Source organism: Bombyx mori, chromosome 16 (assembly GCF_030269925.1).
Source record: "Bombyx mori chromosome 16, ASM3026992v2".
In the NCBI taxonomy this organism is placed as follows: domain Eukaryota; kingdom Metazoa; phylum Arthropoda; class Insecta; order Lepidoptera; family Bombycidae; genus Bombyx; species Bombyx mori.
Genome location: NC_085122.1, coordinates 5,314,641 through 5,334,345, shown reverse-complemented (window position 1 = coordinate 5,334,345; position 19,705 = coordinate 5,314,641). Strand labels below are relative to the sequence as shown.

The following is a 19,705-nucleotide window of genomic DNA, read 5'->3' as shown; positions in this document are numbered from 1 at the left end:
GTGAGTCCGCACGAGTAGGTACTACCACCCCGCCTATTTCTGCCGTGAAGCAGTAATGCGTTTCGGTTTGAAGGGTGCGGTAGCCGTTGTAACTACATTGAGACCTTAGAACTTATATCTCAAGGTGGGTGGCGCATTTATGTTGTAGATGTCTATGGGCTCCAGTAACCACTTAACACCAGGTGGGCTGTAAGTGGAACTTTTATGTTATCTGCTTTCAATGATATTACACAATAGCCATACTGATTTGTGTCGCGCGCGTTACAAAGTTCTTTCAATAGCGACCTGAATTTCTATGCGTGTTTTTAAATATTTGCAGACGTATTCGAGGGCAAACCGCAGGCTTTAGTCGTGATTATCCACCGGACTGCGTGCTGCAGACAGTCGCCGCATGACCCGCCACTTCGCGTGCACGCCACTCACATAAACCCCGCTTGTAATGTCTGCATAAAAATATACAAAACAATACCCAAATAACATTGAGCTTAATGATTCGCTGTATGATTTCCTCGGATTTTTGCGGTAGGCAGCGGCTTGGCTCTGTCCCTGGCATTGCTGAAGTCCATGGGCGACGGTAACCACTCACCATCAGGTCGGCCGTATGCTCGTCTGCCTACAAGGCCATTAAAAAAAAAATTAAGATAAAAACTCCGCGAAAAACGGTGTTTGTAAAACATTTGAACAATCTAGATCTTACTTATGCATAATGCATTATGTGGATGTTAATTGGTTGTATTGGCCAGGACCTACCTGGTTTTCTTTGGTTACTGAAGCCCATAGATATCAACAAAGTATGGCCACCCATATTGAGACATGAGTTCTATCCGAATCTCAGTTCTACAGTACAACGGCTGCCCTACTCTTCAAACCGTTATTGTTTAGCAGAAAAAATGAACAGGATGATGGCACCTACCCGTGCGGACTCACAAGACGTCCTACCACCAGTAATTACGCAAATTATAATTATGCGGGTTTGATTTTTTATTACACGATGTTATTCTTTCACCATGGGAAGTTATTTCTGAATATAACTTAAATACCTCAGTAGAAAACTTGGTATGAAACTGCGGAATTCCAACACCGGCATTGTCGCATCGCTCGAAAGATATAAAATATGTAAATTGGTCGTCTTATCCTTAAGGCCACTATCCAGAGAAGCTGAGGAGTGCGCGTTTGGGATGGTATGGACATGTGATGAAACGAAATGAAAATGAGGTTGGTAAGAGAGTGTTAACTATGAATGTGGAAGGATATAGAGGAAGAGGTAGACCTAAGAAGAAATGGATAGATTGTGTGAAAGACGATATGGGTAAGAGGGGAGTGAGCGAAGAAATGGTATATGATAGAAGAGTATGGAAGGAGAAAACATGCTGCGCCGACCACAGGTGACTGGGAGAAGGGCAGGATAATGATGATCCTTAAGGCCACGACGGATTTTGTGTCCTCCCCTTCAAAGCAAATGATGTATTCTCGGAGAAGTTTCTATGCTATCGTTACAGCACGTCTCCACAACACCGGCAGCTGGTAGACGCACGTCACCCGTCAACAAGACGCGCGAATCAGCGGTTGTAGGCATCGCGTGCGCCCGTAGCGATCGATATCTACCCTCCGTGCACACTATTCTCCATTTTACCTAGTATTCTTTTCTTTAGAACAATGTAAAACTTATTAAAACCTAATTTCGTAACCAAAATTCATGAGGACGTCCAGTTTTGTGAGTTTATCTGTAACAATTTGGATAGACAGGGCCTGTTTGAAGTATGTCTGCAGACTCCCAATGAAATTCTTGTTTTTCTTTTTTATTGCTTGGATGAGAGAACGATCTCACGGCCCAACTGGTGTTCATTGTTTACCGGAGCCAATCCTTGAGACGGGAGTTCCTAGACTCAGTTCTGTTTATAGAATTTCTGCCCTATCCTTCAAACCGAAACGCATCACTGTTTCGCGGCAGAAACAGGCAAGGTGATGGTACCTACCCGAACGGATACAAGACCTCCCCTACCAACAGTGTTAGTGTATGTTTACAGTATACAGTTTCAGCTCAAATAAGTTGATATCTACATTAAAATTATGAATATCAACGCTATCAAAAAACGGAACATGATTTTTCGCAGCAGAGACTGGTACCGTCAAATGCCCTAACTTTTCACGAAATTTATTATAATTAGGTTTAATTGTAAGATAAAATCAGAGTTTAGCAAGATTTGCATGTTGCAAACACATTTTTTTATAGATAATACCCAAAGGCTTTATAATTTTCATTTATTTTACATAATTTTCGTATTTAAATTATACTTTTTGGATATTTGAGAATTTAGGCAAAGTTCTTTCTTATATTCCTAACATTGCCTGATTCGTTTACTCCATAATAAATTATGCTATTTTTATCATGAGAGAATCAAAAATGTGATATAATGTCTAGAAAATAAAAATCAATTTTCAATAACACATTTTTTTAGAATTTTAGTAGATAAAATGGTGTAGGCAATATTGGGACACCATTTTGAACTATCTCCATACATTGACAGAGAATGGGTAGGGTTGTCAAAATAATGAGACAAAATATTAACCATTTTAATTTATTATTCAAGTACACTTAATCAGTCACTACGAGTAGTATTTACTAGAAATTAATCAGTCTTAAAAAACTTTTGGAAGGCATTTTATTAATAATTATAATAATTAAAATATTCTTCAAACAAAGGTACCTACTAACAAAATGATAGTAACTTTTTATTAATCCTATCTTTACTACTATTTTTTTAAATTAAAATAAAGCCATTGTAGTCTTAACCGATCCTGATAGTACGTGGAGCTATTAATCACTTGTTGCTCCATCGACAAGAGCTGAGCTCTTAAATAAAGATAATAAAAACGTAAAAAAAATCTATGTATCATAATTAAGTTGAGTTTCAAACTGGGTGGATATACGTGGCAGGAATTTAACTGACTTGAATTGCCATCGCATTGCAATCGACGTCAAAATTGGTCTGTGATAGCGACCGTACTATATTAATATACGAACTTTCGCATCGCATCGTAGTCAATGCTACAATTGCTGTCGTGTGCATCCAACTTGTTAACAATACGTAATACAAATAAAACAAGTTATTTTAGAAATATAAAAACAAAATCAAAGTAAAAAAATAAGAGCTCTGAATCACATTTCAATAAATTTTTGAAATATACATGCTTAAATTATCTAAATCAAAGTTCAGTACGCCTCGACGACCAACTTGCGGATTTGGCAGTATTTTTTCTACATCAAGCAAAGTTATCTCTGAGACATCATCAACTACTGGCCAGTAAAATGTATCATTGGTATTCTTTCTTAAATATTTTATAGTATATATATGATTCAAATTATTATGCTTAATTACTAGACCAATATAATATTTATCCAACTTTGGCGTAGCAAATTTTACAAGAATATATTTACCAACACGGATTTCACAATCATCATTTTCATTTTCAGTACATTGTTCCATTTCTTCAGACATTTCTTCTAAATAAGTTTCTGTGTCACTTATAGATGGAAGAAAATGTTCATCACAAGACGAATCGTGAACGGAATATGTTCCTGAGCTTTCCGAACTTGTACTTCTTTTCCTACTTTTTGAAATGACATCAACATGAACATTTTGATTACCAGCGCTGTTTAAAGAGCTATCATCAAGTGATATTCTATCTGCAGATTTTATAGTTATATCAGAGATAATTAAATTTTTAGTTATAGTTTCAGTGGCTTCTGTTTTATCAATATTAGAAATATTTTTGAATAAGGTTCGGTTATTTGATAAATATACATTTTTATCGACATCTACAACAACTCCTGGTTGAATATTGTAAGTCGTATTGTTAGATTGTACCATATCAAATGAATCCATACCCTTATTTCTATGTACTTCAGCATGAACTTTTACATTAGTAATAAGTTTGCTATCATCTGAATGAGGTGATAAATCTTGTCTAGCATTTGATAAAATATTGTTTAAATTACGGTCTAAAATAGCAGTAGAAATGTCTGCGATATCCGGTTGTAACTGAATCTTTTCGGTAATGGTACTTGTCTTTTTATTATTTTTTACTTTATTAGCCCGTTTGTTAAGTTTTTCATTCAAATCATTAACACTTACAGATTTTCCAGGTTCTGTATTTAGTTTTTTATTTGCAGTTCTTTTTTGATGGGTAGCCGGAGTTCTCAAATTTTGTAAATAGTTGACAAAGGTCTCGTCATAAGTCACGGTTTGAAGCCTGCGATAATCTGGCAATTTCTTTAGTACAGCTTCTGGATTAATAGGATGTATCCCAGTGGCACGAAATCCGCTAATTATATTTTTACTTTGTGTAAGTTTCGAGGCATCCAGTAGTATATTTAGTAATTCGGGGAATATTTGTTTATTTAAGGTATTTGCGCTTGGGTGTCGAACTTTGTAGTCCATTAAAATTCTTCTCCATTCTCTCTTTAATGGGCCGAAAAAGGCCACATCGAGAGGTTGAGTATGATGTGTCGAATTGGGTGGCAAGAAAATAAATCTTATATTATTTTCTTGACACTTTGTTATTATGCTTATATTTATATGTGATGATAAATTGTCTCCGATCAAGACCTTAGGATCTGTAGATTTCTTTGCCCATGGAATAATTATGGTATTAAACCAATCTTCGAACGTTTCCGAATCAAACCAGCCAGATTTGGTTTTGTTATATCTGGTTCCTTTAGGACCATTAGTACACCAGTTTGTCCATAAATTATCAGCTTTATATACCACATACGGTGGGAATATTACTCCACTGGCTGTAGCCGAAAACATGACTGATATTGCAGTTTTGGTGCTATTTAAAGTTTTATTTGGATGTTTAGTGCCTGCTTTAAATATGCATTTTTGGGATCCCGGGTTGTCAGAAAAATTTGTCTCGTCATAGTTCACTATATCATCTGGTTTAACATTATGAAGAGAAATTTTAAGGTTCTCAAAATAAGTATTGTAGTCTTGTATGCTTTTTCTGGCCCGAGATTCCTTTATATTTGTTGTAGACCGCACAGTCAGAATATTTTTGTTGCGTTTCAAAAAGTTCCTTACCCACTTCTGGCCGGGCATTTTGTTATTAAAAAGATAAGTGAGTCCATTTTTAACTAAATAGTCGTGTACTATTGACCTTAGTTCAAAGCAGGTAAGGGGATACCCATATTCTCCACATAGAATCAAACAGCTTGTAATTTTCTTTTCATCAGCTAGTGGCAGTTTGGTAGGACAGCCAACTCTTTTTGTGTGTCTTTGTTTGACCTTATTTAAAATCGTGCGGCGAGGGATACCAAATTGTTTTTCTGCCTCGTATGACGAAATATTCTTATTTTCTACGAGTCCTACCGCAATTTCTAGCAAGCTGTCGTCGTAATCTTTATATTTCCTTCGTGGCTTGTCCATCTTGATTGTCCTTCAAACAATAGGAAAACTAGGATAAGTAGATAGTTACACTATATTGTCAAACAAAAAGCATTTGTTGAATTAATATCCACCGAAATTAATCATATTATTGTATAGAGTACCTATAAATAAAAAACATTATTAATTAATAAAAATATTAATTTTAAAAACATGAAATCAATATTAGTCAAAAAACGACGGTGTTATCGCGTAACATGTATATGAATACACATGCTTCCTTTTTTAGAAGTAGGGTAAAATCAATTTGGCAGCCCTAGCTAGGCAATGTTATGTCCACTTGTTCAAAAATATTGCCAAACTTTGCCCATTTGATATTTTTTCACTAAATATACGTTTATTTCCATCGTTAGCATTGATAAACGATAAATCTATAAACGTTTTATAAAATAAGTATAAAACAAGTTAGAAATATACATATTTTAATGACTTACCTGAAAAGTTTTCGCGAAACAAAATAACCTACTTCGACGCACTTCTGTTTGAGACACTACTTTCAAAAAATAAGGCCTGCTACCAACATAATGTCAGCAATTTAGTGTTGCCAGATAATAATTCTAAAAACTCACAATTACTTCCATTGTGAGACTAATAAATTGAGAAAGTTATTACCTGTTTTTCATTTTAGGCAAAGATATGACGCTAGGCAAAATTAGGGCATTTGACGGTATACATGATTGTCCTACTCCGTGTGGATAGCTGCGGACGTAGAAGTCATTCAAGGCCAAGTTTGGAAATCCGCATCATCTGGCTTAGAGTCTAGTCTATACATAGTATTATATATACATATCTATTTAGGCTAAACAGTAATATGTACTAGTTGTTACCCGCGGCTTAAACCGTATGGTCAAGAAAATGTGTCAGTGCAATTTCAAAGACAAAGAAACATACTTTGACATTTCTAATATTAAGAGGGATACGGATTATAATAATATTAGTATGCATATAAATTCATCGTTTGGTAACTTGATCATGTATTGTAATCTCTGCGTATTATTTCCGAATTGAGGTAAATAGGTCTGTATTTGTTTTGTATCGTAATTTACTGATGGTAGGGCTTGTTTTTAGCCAGCACGGTTAGGTACCATGAACCTATGCCTATTCCTGTCACGAAGTAGCTCAAGGTTTCGGTTTGTAAGATGGGACAACCATAATCTATATATATAATGATATTGGGTACTCCAGAATAAATAAACAATAAAAGACTTAATCGCGTTTTCTGTTATGTGTATAATGAGAAAATAACATTTAAAGCCCTTAATTTAATAAAATTATTATTTTTAACAAACTGAACTTTCTTTTTACTGAATGTCAAACTTCACTGAATGACATATAAGAAAAATCCTTTTTATAAAACTAAAGAGTTTTAGACTATGAAGGTTTTTCTTTACATATATAAAAATGAATTGCTGTTCGTTAGTCTCGCTAGAACTCGAGAACGGGTGGACCGATTTGGCTAATTTTGGTCTTGAATTATTCGTGGAAGTCCAAAGAAGGTTTAAAAGGTGAAAAAATATGAAAATGCTCGGAATTGTATAAAAACAAACAATATTGTTTTTCCTTTGATGTGTCCCCGTCAGACGGATTCTTTTTGTTTTTTTAAGTTTATTTTATACAAAACTTTAGGTATTTTATTTATCGATTGAAGCACTACAAAATCTGCTGGGTCAGCTAGTAAGCAATATAATATAAACTACGATTTCGAGTCTTTTTTATATTTTTTATTGCTAAGATAGGTGGACGAGCTCACAGCCCACTTGGTGTTAAGTAGTTACTGGAGCCCATAGACATCTACAGCGTAAATGCACCACCCACCTTGAGATATATCTTCTAAGGTCTCAGTATAGTTACAATGGCTGCCCCACCCTTCAAACCGAAACGCATTACTGCTTCACGCAGAAATAGGCGGACTAGTGGAACCTACCCGTGCGGACTCACAAGAGGTCCTACCACCAGAGTAATCTCAAGGTATCCATAACCAGTTAATACTAGATGGACCGTGGGGTCGTTCACTCGTCACCACAATAAAAATTAAAAAAAAAAACATTAAAGCCAAAAGGGTACACATACTTACGCGATTTTTTTTATTGAACACTTTAAATTAAAGATGGTTCTAATGTATTAAAGACATACTTTGAACATTTCTAGCGTAAGCTAGCTAGCGTCAGATTTGCTAAATCAATTTAAATCAAAAAACTATCGTCTAAAGGTCGCGTCTCCAAGAACAAAAATCTGTTACAAACGAATCGATATCAAACGATTTTTTTTCGAATATCGAGATTTAAGTCCCTCGAATTGTATATTAATTCCGCAATTTTAGCGGTTGAAACATTTGTACTTAATGTTCATTGTACGCACTGTTATTATTGCGGTAATGGTAAATCAATTGAATCTGGATTACTAGCTATAAATCCTGGACGCTTAATAGCGTTATTTTCGATTGGGCATACCGCGACAAATCGCACCGCCATCTGTCAATGTCATACAAAGTATTGTCAATTTATAGGTACTGCACAACATTAGCTTATTATTTTAATTGTACAATGTAAAGGAAAAAATCAACGTCAATAAATGAGATTTAAGTTAAAATGATACTTAAAATTAATATTTTAAAATTCAACTCCAGCAAAATTAATTTTCACCGGCAAAAACAAAAGTGAACTTTCTTATATTTTCCTAATCAACATTATTTTTACTCGACAAAATTTTATGTTCCCATTAAATTTTGGCCCCGAGCAGTTTGCACTTGAACTTTTTAAGAAAGCAGCCGCGGTGTATGACTACTTATCTTCGGGGGCTGACAGGTGTGCATCTCTTTCACACTGATAGTGTCTTCACATAAGTCTATTTCAGTCCGACTCAAACCCATCATTGGCCGCGTTTACTTTTCATTTCGTGCGAAGAAAATTATTTTCTGAGCTGTGAACTCACGGTGAAGGAAAAATGAGAAATTTTGAAAATGTAATTGGATTCTGGACTAATCTCGACACCTCTCGTATTCTATAAAATGAGAGTGAGGCGTGTTCGAATTTAAAATAATTATTACGTTGGTAACACATAAAATGGTAATAATAATAATATATAGTGATAATTCTCTGTATAATTCCTTTGTTTGAGTATAAGCAAGTAAGTGCTCCAATAGAAATGTATAACGTGTTTTGAGAATAAAGTACTTTGGCAAACGCTTCCATATTTTTCGTAATTTTCGCGGTGACAGTTATCGAAATCCAACCAGGACCAAGTATGTATATGTTTTCGATAAATTTTTGTGCTGTGTCATTTTCAACCACGAAAGTATTCGAAATTTCGGAAATAATGGACATTAATTAAACACTTGATTTCTAATTAATTTTCAATATTCGATTCTGGTGTTCGTAATTCGTCATTGATTCGATAATATTCACAATAAACATTAAAGTTAAAGACATCATGTAGTGCGACTAAGATTTCCATAAAACATACATTAATAAATCGAAATTTAATATATAAATTTTTATTTTATTTTTATTGCTTATATAGCTGGACGAGCTCACGGCACACCTGGTGTTAAGTCATTACCGAGGCCCATGGACATCTGCAAAGTAAATTCCGCCACCCACCTTGAGATAGGAGTTCTAAGGTCTCAGTACTGTATAACGGCTGCCCCACCCTTCAAACTGAAACGCATTTTTACTTCACGGCAGAAATAGGCAGGGTGGTGCTAGCTACCTGTGAGAACTAACAAGACGTCCTACCACCAGTAATTAGGCAAATTATAATTTTGCGGATTTGATTTTTATAACACGATGTTAATCCTTCACCGTGGAAGTCAATCGTGAACATTTGTTTATTCGAATAATTTCAATGGAAAAATTGGTACCCGCCTGCGGGATTCCAACACCGTTGCATCGCTAGATACGAATGCACTGGATGTCTTATCCTTTAGGCCACGACGACTTAGACGAGATTACGTACAAAAAAAAATTCTTTTGGGTAGCCCGCTGAAGTTAATAAATACCTCAGGTCGTCCTTGACAAAGGAAAAGGCAACCGATGTATTCATATCAAATCATACGACTATGGCCGGATGAGGTAAGGGGGTTACCGCGGTCAACATTACAACCAGACGGCGCAGCTCACCCCAAGGACGCCCGGCCGACAGAGCCTTCATGGCAAATCGAAGGCTCTGAAACGTCCGTCGTTTCGGTGGTAGCTGCGTCCCTGACCCAGCCTTTCTCCAATTAAGTTTAGAAAAAAGGTGTTTGGAACTTTTTTTTTTTATTGCTTAGATGGTTGGACGAGCTCACAGCCCACCTGTTGTTAAGTGGTTACTGGAGCCCATAGACATCCACAACGTAAATGCGCCACCCAACTTGAGATATAAGTTCTAAGGTCTCAGTATAGTTACAACGGCTGCCCCACCCTTCAAACCGAAACGCATTACTGCTTCACGGCAGAAATAGGCAGGGCGGTGGTACCCACCCGCGCGAACTCAGAAGAGGTCCTACCACCAGTAATTACGCAAATTATAATTTTGCGGGTTTCATTTTTATTACACGATGTGATTCCTTCACCGTGGAAGTCAATCGTGAACATTTGTTGAGTACTTACGTATTTCATTAGAAAAATTGGTACCCGCCTGAGATTCGGAGGACGTCTTATCCGTTAGGGCACGACGACTTCAAACTTTCTTTTATAGGATCCCTATTCTTTATAATAATTTAATCTCCAGTCGCTCATTAACCCGAATTTTGGGGAAAATTATCTGAGTGGTGGGATTTAATAAAGCTACCCGAGCGCCTCCAAAGGAGTGAATGAATCTACTACCTACCGGAATCGCGACCCGCTGAGAAACAGCGGACTGATGTTTAGGTTAGGTTGCACGTCGAACTCTTTGCCCTGCCTTGATTAAACCTGCTCCTAATGTTAGAGCTGAAGGCGTCTAATACAAGAATTATTGGATCTGATGAATCCATAAGTGCGTGCTGTGCACGAATTTTAGGTGACCCATAAGTCATCTGAGACAAGGTGACGCGTTTCGCGTTAGTTAATTAATTAAAATTACCTTTACGTGAAGATATTTACAGTCAATGAAGGCCAAATATATTGTGTAATTATTCTGTCTGAATTTTATTAGTACAGAAATTGGAAGGTAAATGTCTAATTTTAATCATACTTTAGGAGCTTTACTTTAGTCATCTGGGCAGACGACGGATGGGCAATCTTGCAAAGGGGATAGATTTGAAAGACCGCTCATCGTGACTCCAAATAAAAAAGCCAACTATTGTAATATTTCACATTTGGACTCAACTAGTCTAGAGAATGAATGGTACTTGTAATTTTGATTTGAGTCTTTAGGCAGTGCTCCACTTAGCATTAAAATTACTACGACGTTAGTTTCTAATTCAGGACGTTTTTGTTATGGATGTGCAAAGCGCAGCCCTGCTATTCCCTAAGGCTGGCCATATACGGATAGCCTAAAACAGTCAGGATCGACTACTCCAAGCTGCGACTACATAGTGAACTACAAACTTCTACGTACGTAGTAGTAGTTGAAACTGCTTCGGGCGGTTGTCAGCACGGTGAAATTGCATGGTGCGGTCAAGCAGTCGCCAGGCATACACTTACTACTCAAATTACCTTCGCCCACGCTCTTTATTCCACGTCGCGCATGCTTCCCACCCTCTCGCTTAGTTTGTTCATTGAGAAAAATGGACCTCAATGAAATTGCGAACTGCTCTAGCAGTTAAGCCAACTGCAACGAGTTATTAATAACAGCTTCAAGCTGTTACTACTACGACTGTTCACCGGATCTCTCAGTGGATCGCGTTTCCGATCCGGTGGTAGATTCTGCGAAGCACTGCTCTTGCTGGGGTCATTCATCATTCATCCGGTTTGAGCCCCGTGAGCTCACCTACTACTTAAGGCTACGCTGAAATAGCATCTCAAGACTATCAGATAAGGTAGAAAAAAAAGGACTGCAAGAGCGGTCCGTATATATGCATCACTGGCGAACTGCAAGAGCGATCCGTGTATATGCATCACTGGCGAACTGCTCGAGCAGGCCTCGTATGTATGTATCTTGAAAATTACAGTTCGCAAATTTTGCGAAGCAGCACATATGCAACACGATATAAAGGCAAATGGTTAACTTCAAAATCGTCTCCCTAAACTGGAAATATACTCGACTTGGTAATTGTTATTGTATTCAAACAGCGTTATGGTAGATTGCATAATGCAGCTTTAGTCAAAACCATCAAAATGGGGTACAAAGCGAAAACAAATAAAACGCCAAGACGGTTGTAAATATTTTTATTTCAATGGTAAATAACTAGGGGGTGCTTATGGTAACCAATGATACAATCGGGCTCAACACAAGTTCACATAACATTTAATTATTTAGTTTACTTCCATTGGCTCCTGACGTCACCTCTCCGCCAACAATTGTCGGTGTCACGACAAATTGGTCTAATACAATCACGCACAAAGGCCACTTAAAAAACTAGAATATTTACTAATTTATATTACAAAATAATTCTGTAATAACATCATTATTACGATATATGTACATGTATATAGTATATATATAGAATTTTATTAAATTTTACAAAATGTAATCTCTGCTTATTCACACCGACACAGGACGAACATTCGTTAATTTAATTATAAATTTCAACACATGTAAATAATGATATTATTATCAATATTATATTGTAAGAAGAAGCTTATTATCCTACATAATGATTGTCTACACAGAGGCACATATCCTTAGAATCTAGCTCGACCTCCTAGAGCTTATTTTTCTAAGTAAAAATGTCACTCCAATCACTTATTTCTAATCTCAACTAAAAGTACCGAGAACACGCGTTCACTTCTAAATGTTACTTTTTATAGTGTAACTTATCAACAGAGCTTTTCTATTATCAATAGAACTTCACGAGCGAACGCTTATCGTGAGATTATTGTGTTCTGAATATTATTCTATAGGCGGCCCCTTAATAAAATCGACCAGAGTCGGTTCCTTATATACTACCGTTTTAACATGGATATTAAAATACTTTCAATTGTCAATCATCTAAAATAATCAATATTAACTTTCGACAAACATGCTCGGACACAAAACTACATAGCGATTACACACTACTGATTCTTCAAAATAATCTTTCAAATACTTTTTCGTACCATATAATGCACATACAATACTACAATAGGAACAGATTTAGAAAAAGAACCACTTATTCCATATCATAGCATTCGTCAAAATTACTAAAGTTTTTGCCACCGATCCATACGATTAAAATAATTATCGTAACACATCAGTACAATTAACCTAAAAGCGACTAGATCTAAAAGACGTTCAACCTCAGCAATTTTGAATTGTCATGAAAATAAAATGGTTTTTGATATACTTAATATAAATACTTTTCGTCTATTTACATATTGCAGGGTTTTACAGTTATTTTACATAAAAATATTATTGCAAATATGTTTTCATTCGTAGTTATATAATCTGCTTCATGTATAACAACATTGCACAAACATACTACACACTGTGGCTATTTGCGCCAAAGAGAAAAAGTTTCCCAATAATCATTTTAATTTAGTTATTTCTAACTTTCGGGTATGCAAACTACGAATGAAGTCACAAGTTATGCTTTGGTCTACATTCTCGGTGCTAAATTAATGTAGCTTCTGCAGATCGAAGTTTTGATGAGAAAAATAAAACAGATAGAGATCAGACACTATGTACTTGAACAAAGAACGAAATGCGCCCAAAATCCCAATAAAATATAGTATCAATGCAACAGTATGCAATAAAATTAAATATATATATATATGTGTAAACTTTACATAACATTCACTTTTATGGTCGATTGTGCATTGGAAAATGTGCTTTTATCCAATATGCTAGAAACTATAAATGTTGGCACTATATCTTTGAGAATTAACTTAAAAGAAAACATGAATACAGCTGAAACATTTACCTAATAATAACATATTTTCTAATTAGAAATCGTATCACTTCATCAATAGTACCAGTGTATGACTTTAGTCTTTGCATATAATAACCTCAGCTGTGTGTTGATGCCACAGACTGCATGATATGTTACACATTTTAAATTCGAGCACACTTAATAGCACACACACACACTACAGAAAATTACACTGAATGTAACTACATCAGTAATCGAGCCCATTAGAGCAATCTCGCATGCGAGTAACGAGATTATCGGATTCGATACCAAGATTATGGCCCTCATTGCACACAAAATGACAAAAACTGTTTCGTAATATTTGTTTACACTGAGCCAGACAGACTTTTAATCGATTAACTTTGTAGATCAACCCTTATCAAGGTTTACACTCGTCACAGCAACACACAGCACATCACTTTTATCACATAATATTTATGCAGCCTCAGACTCGGGCTCGGGTTCGGACTGAGGTTCAGGCACAGGCGAGGGGTCCGGGTCCCCGCCCTCCTCGGATCAGGTTTTCCGCAGTTCAACCAGCTTAACATCCTTAACGTGAAGGTTATGTTTGGATTTGGCAGCAAACTTAATCACAGCCTGTGTCGATACGAGAGGGACATGTCGGAGATCCAATCTGCAATTAAAAAGATATCCGCATTTTTGAAACAGTTATAATTGATATGCCATCAATTGAAAATCATTCATGAACTCTATTTTATTCGCTGAATTGAATGTTTTTTTTTTTATTAACAGCTTTCTGTTTATTTATTTTAGAACAACAAAGGTAATGAATTCCATGACAAATTTTTATTTAAGTATTATATATATAATATATTGTATACATAATAATATTATTATGTATATGTTTAAAATACATATTCAGTCACAACATTATTTTATTTGTATCATAATGATTTTCTGTTAAGTATGTAATATAGATTTTTTTATTTTTTTTATTGCATAGATGGGTGGACGAGCTCACGGCCCACCTGATGTTAAGATGTTACCGGAGCCCATAGATAGACATCTACAATGTAAATGCCACCACCCACCTTGAGATATGAGTTCTAATGTCTCAGTATAGTTACAACGGTTGCCCTACCCTTCAAACCCAAACGCACGACAGAAATAGGCAGGGTGGTGGTACCTAGCCGTGCGGATTCACAAGAGGTCCTAGCACCAGTACCGATATTTTTTACTGTTAAGACGGCTAAGCGATGGGCAGCGGATCGGCTGTGTTCCTAGCAATATTTAAGCCCATGAACGACGGTAGCTATTATCAGGAGAGCCGGGTAATCGTCTGCCTGGAAAAGCAATAAAAAAATGCTTTTATTACCTAACAAGATTGGGGCAGCGCGCGAGATGATCTAAAGCAGCCTCCGTGAGCAGCCGGCAGCCGGCCAGCGAGAGTCGTTGTAGCGAGTGATGCGCTAACTGCGCCGCACCTGCGTCCGTGAGTCGGGCGCACGACGACGCATCCAGTTCCACCAGTTTGGGTAGTGTCTATAATTAGATCATAAAAAACATTACCTTAAGTCGCATCTATTTCAAAACGACTTATATGTATAAAATCGTCACTTTTTTTTAATTGCTACATGGGTGGACAAGCCCACAGCCCACCTGATGTTAAGTGGTTACTGGAGCCCATAGACATCTACGACATAAATGCGCCACCTACCTTGAGATGTAAGTTCAAGGTCTCAAGTATAGTTTTCATGATTCATTAAAATATACTTGAATTTAATTGCATATAATAATAATTATGCAAATGTAATAGATTTCATGAAGAACCTGGTTTTCATTGCCCTTTGCTGATTTACACTGTGTCGTTTCGTAGATGCATATTTTATCAATATACCCAGAAGATACATATTATACATAAAAAAGTCTCATTACATCAAACTACAGAGAAAAAAAAAGCACAGAGAACAAAAAAGAAAGTTTGAAAAAACCAATAGTTTTGCCATCATTATTAAAATATGAAAATTTATTAATTACCTGTACAACATATCTCATTGCTACATCTGTGATGTCAGTTCCGGGCAGACGCAGTACAGCGAGTGCGGCCAGGCGACTGGGCTCCCCGGCTCGGGCTCCGCCCCCCGGCCGCGAGTTCTCCGGGGGCGCCAGTATCCCGCGCAGCTTAGCGTCGTCGAGGCAGCGAGCAAACGAGAGGTCCAGCGCCCGCAGAGGGGGGCAGCTCGCCGAGCGCAGTGCGAGCGCGGCCTCAGCTGCGGACCCGGCCAGCGACAGAGAGCGCAGTGCAGGCAGCCGGGCTAACAACCTGAACAACATATAATTGAATTTGTACTAATTCATAAGTAAGAATAAATTAAAAAGATTTTTATATGTATGTATTAGTCGTTTTTTTCTACGTATTGACGTTGCAATTTTAATGAACGATAAGTGAAAGGGCACTTCTACCAAGCCATGAAATGATAAAAAAAAACGGTTCATAAGTGAAAACCCTTTAAAAATACTGTTTCCAGAGTTTATAACCTATTCCCTACAATTTTTATTTCTTATTGCATTAAGCATATGAACATTTTTATTTTTATTGCTTAGGTTGGCGGACGAGCTCACAGGCCACCTGGTATTAAGTGGTTACTGGAGCCCATAGACATCTACAACGTAAATGCGCCACCCACCTTGAGATATACGTTCTAAGATCTCAAGTATAGTTCAAACCGAACCGCATTACTGCTTCACGGCAGAAATAGGCAGGGTGGTGGTACCTACCCGCGCGGACTCACAAGAGGTCCTACCACCAGTAATGAGCCCCAGTAACCACCTTATGTTAAGTGCGTGCACACTTCGAGACGAAAGGTCAATCTTTAATTGCACTGTACTGTTCAAGCTGGATCAAATGATCTAAAACATATTAATGGTTTCACTAACCAAGCCAGTTGTCTCCTGGCGAGATGGCACCACTCTAGGCCGAGCGAGAGCGGCTGTCGACGAGCGATCCCGGCCAACTGCGCCGCCGAGACGCGCACTTGTACAAACGACATGCTGCGCCACAAGGACGGATCCATCTGTGAACAAATAGACATTGTAGTAATGTGTAATTATGATAATTTAGCTCCTGTTATATCAACTCTTGTACAAAGACTATTACTGCTTTTTGACAGTAACATTTGCATAGTTAAATCGATTAGCCATGATCGTTAATATTAACTACTAGCTGACCCGGCAGACTTCGTAGTGCTTCAATCGATAAATAAAATACCTAAACTTTTGTATAAAATAAACTTAAAACAAACAAAAGGAATCCGTCCGACGGGGGACACGTCAAAGGAAAAACAAAATTGTTATTTTTATTTAATACCAAGCATTTTCATATTTATCTACCTTTTAAACCTTTTCTGGACTTCCACAAATAATTCAAGACCAACATTAGCCAAATCGGTCCAGCTGTTCTCGAGTTTTAGCAAGATTAAGGAACAGCAATTTATTTTTATATATGAACTATTTGAGATTTATTTTTAATTTCAAATGCTTGCTGTTTTCACTATTGATTGCGTTTAATTTATTTACTAAAAGAGATGTTTTATTTATAAAGAATATAGAATTTACATAATTAACTATTGCCAATATTGCAACATACCGAATATTCGGCCCAGGCTTTACAGACGAGCGCACAAGTGGCCAGCTCGTGCGGTGTCAACTTCGCGAAGACACAGAGCATCGCCTCTCGATCCAACCACGGCGAGCCCGAGCCTCCCGCGGTGCCGGCCGCGAGCGCAGGACGAACCGGGTACATCGGCTTCTTCAATAACTGCAAAACATTAACATATATTGGGGGTAATGACCAGTGGTCGGAGTAGGTAGATTGATTTTATATCTTTGCGTCAAGATATTATAATATGGACATGCCATTTTATCCATAATTAATTATTTTTTTAATTGAAAAAAAAAATTTTTAGTCCTCATCGGATACAATTTCTATATTTATGAGATAAAGTAACAAAAAGCCCTACTGAATTCAACAGAAAGGGACAAAATACGGTGTAACTATTCCAAGGTGTTTTTGTATAAAATAAAATACTGATTTCTTTCACCATTAGCTAGCACTGGTAGGGTAGATTAATATTATTAATACGTTTTTCACCTTAAACACAGATTCATGCTAATTTAAAAATTCCGAAACAAATATCACAATAAATATGACGTTTCGGTATTTTGGAGGCATATCCATATTATCCTCTACGTTTGACATCGACGACCTTAAATCAATCTACCTTTTTTTTTTTCCGGGCCGGGGGCCGAACCTCCTACGAGGTCCCCGCGCCTAGGGGGCGCGCGGGGTATGTGAGACTCAACGATCTGCAGGTGTTGAGAGCAGATCGCGGGCCCAAGGATTTTAGGGCCCACCCACTAAACGACTCCCCTGCACTCTTACACCCGACGTCCGATCTCCGTCCGGGGTCAGAACCCGTTCAGAGTAGGGGGGTTCCCGCGGTCAACACTACAACCAGACACGCGGCGCCACCCCGAGGACGCCCGACTGACGGGTCGTCGAGGCGATAGTCGACGACCAACGACGTCAGTCTCCCTACTCCAACCTCTGGTAATGACTTACTGATAATAAGCAACTACTTTTGGGGCTACCGACTTCGTAATGTTGAATAAAACGTAAATAGTACCATACCGCTTAGTTCTACCACAAACTTAAATTCTAATCTGATCAGGAAACATATCTATACTAATATATAAACCTACAGTGGTTTTTACGGATGTTCCGTTATAACTACTGAACCATGCATCCGATTGACTTGAAACTTTGTATCCATGTAGAAAATACATGTACTTAATAGATAGGCTAATATTTATAGAGTGTTGGACTCCCTACACCAGTTGCGGAGGCGTTAATGATGAAAATCTTTGTGGGGGTGAGAAATAATAATGTTATTTTAAATGCTATATTTTAAGTATTTTATATAAAAGCAATTGTGGCATCAACCTAATGTTTTCAAGCAGCAATTATTTCGTTATAGTTATGAGTGGTTATCGATTAACATTAGATGGATTCAGTAAAGCATTGATTGACTACCTTGGCGGTGTGATGGGTGAGCTGCAAGGCCAGGTGAGCCCGTAACGCTTGTTTCTTGGGCGCTTCATCGTCATCAGAAGAGCGACGTTTTTTGCCCGGCGGCTCCCATGAACCGGATTCTTCCCCGCCCACGCAATTTTCTTCTTCCTCTTCCCGCTTTATATCTAAATTAAAATTATTAGATCTTCAAAATACTATACACTGTGATAGTAGATTCATGGAAACACAAAAAGTATTCCAGAAAATTTAGGCATTATATTATAAGGAATTCAGACTCGTAAGCTATCAAATAGTATGAGGCGTGGCATCCGTGTTTCGAGGGGAGAGTCTGACAGACCTTTACGGGTCCAAAAAATAAGGACGTTGAAAACGATTTTTTTTTATATTTGTTTAGTATGTGAGTATTGTCCCCCATTTATGTTAGGATAGTAAGGACTATATTGGATAGTCATAGTCAAGCTTATTTTCTTACATCAAATATTTTGAATTGCCAGAATAAACAGATGCTCAGCTGTATGGCCTGTGAGCAAATTGTCAATATATATACTGCAGTTATATTCGTTTTCTGAAATATTTGCTTTATTACACTGATACCGCATGTTATTACAATGATACCGTGTTTCTATTACAACGCTTAAATTACTGGATATTTAAAGGGTCAATCGTGTTTAAAATATATTAAATTGTTTAAGAAACTTACCCTCTTCCGATTTGATGTGTGGGACGTCATTCTTGGCTTCGTTATCAGAGCCTCCATCTATCTTCGTTGTGACGGGAGTTAGCGGCGGTGGCAGCTTGTTCTGTAATTAATAAATATACCAAATGATTACATAACCATTCATTATACTACAGGGTCAGAGTAGGCGTTATTTTTTTAACATGCTAAGCTCTGGTTTCTTCACAATTCACACACATTATACATATTTAATGGGAGTTACGTTTAAATAAATTAGTATGGGCATCATTTCACCTGCACTCCGTGATGACTGAGTTGACTGGCGTCGGAGCTGACACTCATCCGGCGTATGTCTGATGACTTTTGCCGAGCTCGAAAGTGTCGAGGCTGAAAGATCAATATCAGGAAATACATAAACTTATAGTTCAAGTAATAAAACAATTTGATAGTCGAAACTTATCCGAATCTAAATTTATTGTAATTTCTTTTTGTAACTAACAACCAGTTAGTTATTGTAATGAAGTTTTAAGCTAATCGTAATTTGTAGGCTTTTTTTTGCTTAAATGGGTGGACGACCT

The 19,705-nt window shown here is 37.2% G+C and overlaps 2 protein-coding genes across 4 annotated transcripts in view; both read right to left on the bottom strand.

Annotated features, from left to right (window-relative positions):
• Nucleotides 1-2,563: 2,563 nt before the first annotated feature.
• On the bottom strand, nucleotides 2,564-5,986 carry LOC134200290 (uncharacterized). 2 transcript variants are annotated; one of them, XM_062672864.1, is made up of 2 exons: nucleotides 5,882-5,986; nucleotides 2,564-5,439 (listed from the first exon to the last, which is right to left on the bottom strand). In XM_062672864.1, the coding sequence occupies exon 2, from the start codon at nucleotides 5,427-5,429 to the stop codon at nucleotides 3,168-3,170; it is 2,262 nt and encodes a 753-aa protein (XP_062528848.1). In that variant the 5' UTR covers nucleotides 5,430-5,439; nucleotides 5,882-5,986; the 3' UTR covers nucleotides 2,564-3,167. The 2 variants fall into 2 exon arrangements, with proteins under 2 accessions (XP_062528848.1, XP_062528847.1); XM_062672863.1 differs by having other exon boundaries at nucleotides 2,564-5,551; nucleotides 5,882-5,939.
• A 5,735-nt stretch (nucleotides 5,987-11,721) lies between these two features.
• The window catches only part of LOC101739693 (jmjC domain-containing histone demethylation protein 1), a 38,756-nt gene continuing 30,772 nt past the window's right edge, over nucleotides 11,722-19,705 (bottom strand). For both annotated transcript variants that reach the window (XM_004928849.5, XM_021349714.2), the window contains exons 14-21: nucleotides 19,422-19,514; nucleotides 19,152-19,251; nucleotides 18,452-18,615; nucleotides 17,006-17,176; nucleotides 16,297-16,433; nucleotides 15,397-15,682; nucleotides 14,735-14,901; nucleotides 11,722-14,032 (exon numbers count right to left, since the gene is read on the bottom strand). In XM_004928849.5, coding sequence (XP_004928906.1) covers nucleotides 13,915-14,032; nucleotides 14,735-14,901; nucleotides 15,397-15,682; nucleotides 16,297-16,433; nucleotides 17,006-17,176; nucleotides 18,452-18,615; nucleotides 19,152-19,251; nucleotides 19,422-19,514 — 1,236 coding nt within the window. In that variant the 3' untranslated portion in view covers nucleotides 11,722-13,914. The remainder of the gene's footprint in view (nucleotides 14,033-14,734; nucleotides 14,902-15,396; nucleotides 15,683-16,296; nucleotides 16,434-17,005; nucleotides 17,177-18,451; nucleotides 18,616-19,151; nucleotides 19,252-19,421; nucleotides 19,515-19,705) is intronic.

Excerpts from the sequence above, each read along its gene's own strand:
- LOC134200290 (XM_062672864.1), bottom strand. The coding sequence starts at position 5,429 with ATGGACAAGCCACGAAGGAAATATAAAGATTACGACGACAGCTTGCTA.